This window comes from Centroberyx affinis, unplaced genomic scaffold (genome assembly GCF_046629955.1).
Source record: "Centroberyx affinis isolate AG114_WGS23_722 - 3 ecotype Tasmania unplaced genomic scaffold, CSIRO-AGI_Caff_v1 ptg003111l_1, whole genome shotgun sequence".
Lineage (NCBI taxonomy): Eukaryota > Metazoa > Chordata > Actinopteri > Beryciformes > Berycidae > Centroberyx > Centroberyx affinis.
Window position 1 is genome coordinate 1 of NW_027281180.1, and position 7,452 is coordinate 7,452.

Genomic DNA, 7,452 nt, shown 5'->3' on the forward strand with positions numbered 1-7,452 from the left:
TTATTTTATATATTACAAAAATAGACCAAAACCAACACTGAAACTAATAAAAACTAAACTAAAACAAAGCATTTTCAAAAAAATAAAAACTAAACTAAACTAGCAAACCCGCTTTAAAAACTAATTAAAACTGAACTGAAATGGAAAACAAAAAGTGAAAACGAAATAAAAATAAAAACTAATGAAAAATGCAAAACTATAATAGCCTTGATTGGTAGTATCACTAGTATTAGTAGTGGTATTTCCTGTCCTCCTCACCTTCACTGTGCCTCCTTCACAGTATCCAGTAATACTAGTAATAGTAGTACAATCAGTAGTATTACACGCAGTAGTACTTGCTCACCATCACCGTGCCTCCGTCATCTCCAGCAGTTGGAGCAGTAGTATTAGTAACAGTAGTAGTAGTATTAGTAGTATCAGTAGTATTGAACGCAGTACTTGCTCCTCACCTTCACCGTGCCTCCGTCATCTCCCGTCGCCACCGTGTTCTCGTCCACCAGCAACAGCGTGTTGATCGGGGCTCCGTGTGCCTTGGGGATGCGCGTGAGCAGCCGGCCCTGCTCCGCGTCCAGCACGTGCAGCGCCTTGTCCCGGGACACGCTGAACAGCTTCGCGCCGTCCGGGGAGAAGGCCAGCTCGCGGCAGGACTTCAGGTGGTGACCGGAGGACCACAGCTCGCGCGTCTCGCCCTCCGTGCAGGAGTAGCAGAAGGTGTAGATGTCCCCGTCGATGTCCCCGCAGGCCAGGATGTCTCTGCTCGGGTGGAACGCCACCGTGTTGGCTATCGCCTCCAGCCTGATGTCCTCCGGTGTGTCCCGGACCCGCGGTGCCGCCGGCTCGCCTCCGTCATCGTCCGGATCTGGATCTTCCGGTTCAGGATCTGGTTCTGCTCCGGGTGTTTCCGAGCCTCCTCTGGTTTCTGGATCTTCTGTTTTAAAAGTTTCTTCAGGATCTGTCACCGTAGAAGCAGCTTCAGCGTGCTCCGTGGAGGCCGCCATGTTGTTTTCCTTCTCTTCTTCTTCTACGCGAGTTTTTTTTTTTCTTTTTTTTTTTTTCTTATTTTACAAACCAGTGAATACAGTGTGTACACTGCGCCATCTACCGGAGTGGATGTCATTTAAATCTAATAATTGCTCAAAAACAAACTTTTCTTTATGGTGAGACATAAAAACAAGAACAGTAAAATATATATATAATATATATATATAAGAAATAAAAATAGGAGACATTCAAAATAAAAGATTAAACGAAAAATAAATATATAAAATGAAATAAGATGAGAAAAAAAAAACATTAGAAAAAATGGCAAAAGATTAAATTTGTAAAAATCCCAAACTTGTTATATAAAAGCAAGTGAATTGATTTCAAAGATGAAAGCCTTGTAAATTAGCAGCGACCGCATCAGCTCCTCAGCAGTATTTGTTAAGTAGTTTAGTAAACTAATAATAGTTATAGGTAAGTAGGTAGGTGTGTTTGTTTCAAGCAGTTTACAGTGCTGATCTGGGTGGGTGGAGCTGCGTCAAACAGAGAGAGCAGGAGGAACAGCCAAACTGTTTATCATTTTTAAGGCTAAAAACTTCCACTGTGACAGGCTGGAACCCAGGACCTTCATGTTATGAGGAAGCAGTGGTGGAAAGTAACTAAGTACATTTACTCAAGTAATGTACTTAAATACAATTTTGAGATACTTGTACTTTACTTGAGTATTTCCATTTTATGCTACTTTGTACTTATACTCCACTACATTTTAGAGGGAAATATTGTACTTTTTACTCAATAACATTTATTTCACAGCTAGTTACTTTTCAGATCAATATTTTATATTTAAACATTTGATCATCTTTATAAAATAACTATAAAATAGCATTGTCATAGATTAGACTACCCAAAAGTATAGCTAAATTGTTAAGATTAGCTTCACGTTGACAATTTTAAAATGCTGCTTATATGTCAATAAATCAGTATTAATATTCCAATAATTTATGAAAAATATAACTTTCAGTTGCATAATGAGTATGTTTACATTGATACTCTAAGTACATTTTGCTGCCAATACTTATGTACTTTTACTCAAGTAAGATTTTGAATGCAGGACTTTTACTTGTAATGGAGTATCTTTACATTGTTGTATTGCTATTTTTACTTAATTGAAAGATCTCAGTACTTCTTCCACCACTTTGAGGAAGACACTATCAGACTGAGCCACCAGGACAAACAGAAGTGACTTACTCTTGTAGAAAGACTAAACAGGAGGTTAACACTGAAACACTCAATGGAATGATTACATTAAATATGACGTGAAACTGTACATATGGCATCTTGCATCGGCCTGCATGGCTATGATGCGTGTAAATGTGTAATGTGTTGAGAATAAAATAGTATTTGCATTTGACTTTCCTACAGCTTGCTCCTTAAAGGATAAGGCCGGTGTTTTTTAATGCATTGCTTACCGTCAACAAATCCTATGAAAATAACAAAATCAACAATGCGTTTGCTCTACTCCCGTTACTTTCTGACTTCCCACGTTCCATTTTTAGCCGTCAACCCGGAAGTCATTGGCTCCAATTGTAAGCTAAAAACCTTTAAATACAGCTCACAAAGACATAGTTTATATTTTAAAAATTGCTAACTGTTACCATGAAAAGTCAGGCTGTTGTAGTTATTACCAAATCAAATTCAAATGGGAACAAATTCTTCTTCTTCTTCTTATTTCTGTGCTACAGAACTACTTTCATGAGATGGCAAAGTGTTTACAGCCGGCTTATTAAGTTGTTTGAGGAAAAAGTGGTCCGGCCCGGTGCATGGTGATGATGAAATATGCTGCAGAGCAGCAGCATGGCTCTGTGACATGTTTTTACTCGTTTTTAATACAATGGAGTTCTATGGCTGCATTGGACACCGGCTACATGGACGAGACTTGTTGGCAAAACAAAATCATTGCTGATTTTGTTATTTTCATAGGATTAGTTGACAGTAAGAAATGCATTAAAAAACACCAGCCTGATCCTTTAATAAGTTCTTGACTTTCCGTTTAGTGCGCAGTGCGTTTCATTAGTTGTTTCAACCGGCCCTCGTTGACTTCCCCTCGGGGGAATCCCCTCCTCCATCTAAAGTGTCGTTCCATTACTCTGATAACTCAAGTGAACTTTCTGAGATCGGGAGCGAGTCAACAACGATGTAGACTTCACAAGCGCATATTTCCCAGGATGCATTGTGATCGTCTGTCAATTCCGGCGCACGAACAGGTGATGAATATAAAAGCAAGTAAACAAAATTTTACGGAAGCCGAGAACGGTCGTGCTTACAATTATTTTTTGAATGCCGTTATCTCGAGATCACAAGTTAATTATCTCGTTATCTCGAGAAAACGAGTTTTGTTATCTCGAGATAACGAGATAATCAACCCGTTATCACGAGAAAACAAAATGTTGTTTCCTCCCATTTTTAAACTTGTTTGCGTTCGCCCTTCTAATGCTCAGAAACAAAGCAGTGACACGATCTCAGATGAAATCCAAGCTGTCAGTCATCCCCTACACATGCCCATAATGCTATGCAACCTGGGCGATAGTAATTTCTGTCACATAGTGTCATCTACAATGACTGAAAATGAGGCAAATAAGTACAAATATATGAGATATGAGAGTGTATTATTTTTTTATTTAAAACACATTCCAAAACTTATTTGTACTACAGTCGACCTACTTTGCAGTAGTTCTCCTGTTTGAAGTTCACCATCTTCACAGGCTAGATATGTTTTGTCGTGTTTTATTAACACAGGTTCACTACGGCAGTAGAGATCTCATCCAAGAGCTGCTTTATTGATAGACATTGCATCTACATCCCTCAGGGTCACATCAAGTAACTCTTTTCCTCTCATACTGTCAACCCTGCTACTCTATAACAGACCACCAGTGCCATCTGGTGGCGCACTGTCACAACTGCACCAATTGCAATACACCACATGGTTTGTACAATGAATCCTATCCAGATGTCGTGAACATTGTTTCTGCTTCTGATTTAACACTTTTTTTATTAAAAAAAAGTCTGCCTTTACAAAAAAGCATAATAAATTGAATCATAGCAAATCTGCTGCAGTAAAATGACACCAGACCAGTGTCGTCACGCGGCATCAAATGATGATGAAGGTGTCAATTTAAAATCAAAATTTAAACTCTGGTCTATTTTCCAATAATGTGTTTTTTTTTACCGAAGAGACCGGAATCAAACCAGACCCCTCCTCCTCCTCTCTCTCTCTCTCTCTCTCTCTCTCTCTCTCTCGTTGATTTCCTTGTTGAAGCTGCTACTTTCACTTCCACTTAACGGGGCGACGCAGATTAACCTAACCCAAGGACAAAAGGTAGGCTATTGTGGGCTAAGCAACATTTTATGTGACAGTTTATTGTATATTATACTTTTAAAAACTCAGGCAGCATATATGTTATCATACTATCACAATGCATGCGAGTAGCTTATTTAGCCTATAAAAAGAGGAAGTGTGTCTGTTTGAAAAACCACAGTTTAGGTTCAGCACAACTCGTCCAACGGTTTTCCAACATATTAGTGTTTGAGTGTTAGTGACGTCATCTAATAAGAGCAGAAGTAGAAGCAGTAATTTGACGTGTTGCTTCCTGAACGTGTTTAATCAGGACACAGCTGCAGGTTTGAGGTTTGTACACTCAGTGTATATGTGACATGTTACTGACAGGAGTGATCACAGCCCTTTAAGTAATATATCCTGTAAAGGAAACTTTATTCTAATGAATCAGTCCATCTATCACAGCATGTTGGGTGTGTTTGTGTAAAGGTGTTCGCTCTACTATGAGTCTGTCTGAGGAGAGAGAGGAGGGGCTCCCTCCCTCTAAAACCACTCTGTCTGGGGAACATGACAGCCAGACCAAAGCTGAGAGGTAAGATGAGGATCTCTAACTGTCCATGACTGTTCTCCATCTCAGAGCTCAGCAGTGAAATCATTAACCCATCATTATTCAGAGTAAAAGCTCTGTCTCTGTTGTATTGAAGCCCAGTCCAGCAGGAGAGACCAGACTCCCTGTACCCAGCTGTGTGTCCATGAAGAGTGACCAGTCTATGGATTATCCTGTTGAGTTCAAAGATGGACAGCACTCTACTGAGCAAAGGTAAGAATTGAAAACAGTTTGTTATTATTCGATTCTACTGAACAGAGGAAATAAGTCATGATACTCTGTTGATTTAGTTTCTTTAAAACATCACATCCAATAATCAGAGCAGCATCAGAGTCCAAGGATTTGTTTACTAATTTTAAAGAACAGCATTTATCAGACAAAAAGTAAGTTATTTGCATGAAAACATGTGACATTATATTCTTATTTTTAGCAATTACTGTATTTATCCAGATGGGTTACATGCTCTTTTGCAGCATTGCTCTGCTTCACATCCATACAGTTACAGATATTCATACCAGAGCTGCTCAGTACAACCACAGTCTTCTGCTGTTGGTCACTGAGCAGCTCTACCAGAACAGTCTGGGGGCTGAGATCCTTGATCAAGGTCTAATTGGTGGTAGTTGCACAGGGTGGAGAAAGAGTTAGGTAACGCTTTATATTAAAGTCCTTGTAATAAGCGTTAATTAATAGGTAATAAGGCCCTTATAAGTCCTTATAAGGTGCTTATTAACACTATTATGTATTAATACGACTATATAAGTGTTAATAATAGCATCATAAACACATTTATTGTTAGATTATAAGCCATTTATAAGCACTTATAAGAAACTTAACAATTTATAGACTGCTTAAGAACGCTAATAAAAGCCTTAAGAGTTTCTTAAAATTGTTTATAACAGCATTACAAACACATTTATTGAGTCTTACCAACTTAACTATTATGTCATTGTTAAACTTTACTAAGCTTTTTTGTTGCTTTATTATGGTTAATAAATACTTTATTATTCATTTATTAGCAGTTAACTATGCACTTATTAACAGTTAACTAAGCTTTTGCAGCTACCGGATCTAAAGCGAGTACAATGCCTTATTACGGTTAATTAATCCTTTATTATGCACTTATTAACAGTTAACTATGCTTTTCACAGCTCCCCCATCTGGAATGAGCACTACATGTGGTCAAGTTTGATAAAATGTGAATAAAAAATTACATATAAATACAATGTTTTAGAGGTGAAGCACAAAAACACACTTTAAGACAGCTCTTTAAAAACATTTTTCTTTTTACTTTCCATCATTTTCACGTAAATGGCAGCCACATTAACTACAGTTAACCTGAACTCAATGACTCCCTTTGAAATATGTGACAATATAAAATTACCACAACTCAACACTAGATACTTTAAATGCAAACCAATTGCTTTTAGTTAGCTAGCAAGATGTGAAATATAAAAACAGAAAATAAAAAACAACTTCCAATTATCAAAGCAAATACCCAGATATTCCAATATCAATCTTTTACATTCCACAGAGGCAAAGTGTGTAGCTTAAAATTAACTGACCATACTTTCTTTACCTTATTCTCAAAATGAAATACAGCAGTTGTGGATACACACACGCACACACACACACACACACACACACACAACACAGTCTTTGGAATAATAGTAGGCCTACTAAAACAAATAAAAATGTCCAAATTAAATAATCGTTGCAGGCCTGAGTCGTTGCTGAGTGGGTAGAGGTCTTTAAGATGAAGGTGATATTGCGTCCACTGCACCGAGCAAGGCAAAAATAAAAGTCTGTGATGGTAGACCTGATGAGGACGATGCAGGAAAATGGCCTGATGAGGGCGATGCAGGAAAATGGCGCGTGAGGCCGACTGCAGGCGGATCCAAACAGGCAAACGTTGTCCTCCCGAAGCGAAGCATGTGGAAACAGCTTGAACAGTTGTGTTGTCCTCCTGGCCCATGGAGGATTTCCTGCTCCTTTCTCTGCCTATGTTCCTATATGCATAAAATCCAACTAAAAATCAAGTACATAACACAAACATGTATCATAATCTATTATTAGCTTACAGGCTATCTGATAGCTCATTCACATAAACAAATGGCCAAAGTGATTGCCATGCTAACGCTAGCCGCAATTAGCATTTCTTTAGGTTTAAACCATAACATTTAGCTACAGTACCACACTTAAAATAATGAAGTCATGCTTTACCTTCACAGCATTCACACAGGTCTAACATGTCGTCAACCCAGTTAGGAATATTATGATGGTGTTTTCAGGACGGATAGTCCTTTCTCTGCTGCTTCCACGTGTTCTCCCTGAGCTCTATAGTTTTTGCAGTCAGCACTAAGTCCCACTTCTCTTAAATTCCGATTGGAAGATAGCAATTTAACCACCAATGGATATCAAATATCTACCCGTTTGGCAATTAGTGTGTTAGGCTGTACTACACACATGCAAAACCAATTTAATTTCAATCCAATTTAGAATTATTTAATAGCTATATATATAACTGAACTAA

General features: G+C 38.3%; 1 protein-coding gene across 1 annotated transcript; it reads right to left on the reverse strand.

Moving 5' to 3' along the window:
* Positions 1-449: 449 nt before the first annotated feature.
* On the reverse strand, positions 450-999 carry wdr55 (WD repeat domain 55; the record flags this gene model as incomplete). Its single annotated transcript, XM_071537746.1, has 1 exon — positions 450-999. A coding segment is annotated over exon 1 (549 nt), but the record flags the coding sequence as incomplete, so codon positions are not given.
* Positions 1,000-7,452: the final 6,453 nt, after the last annotated feature.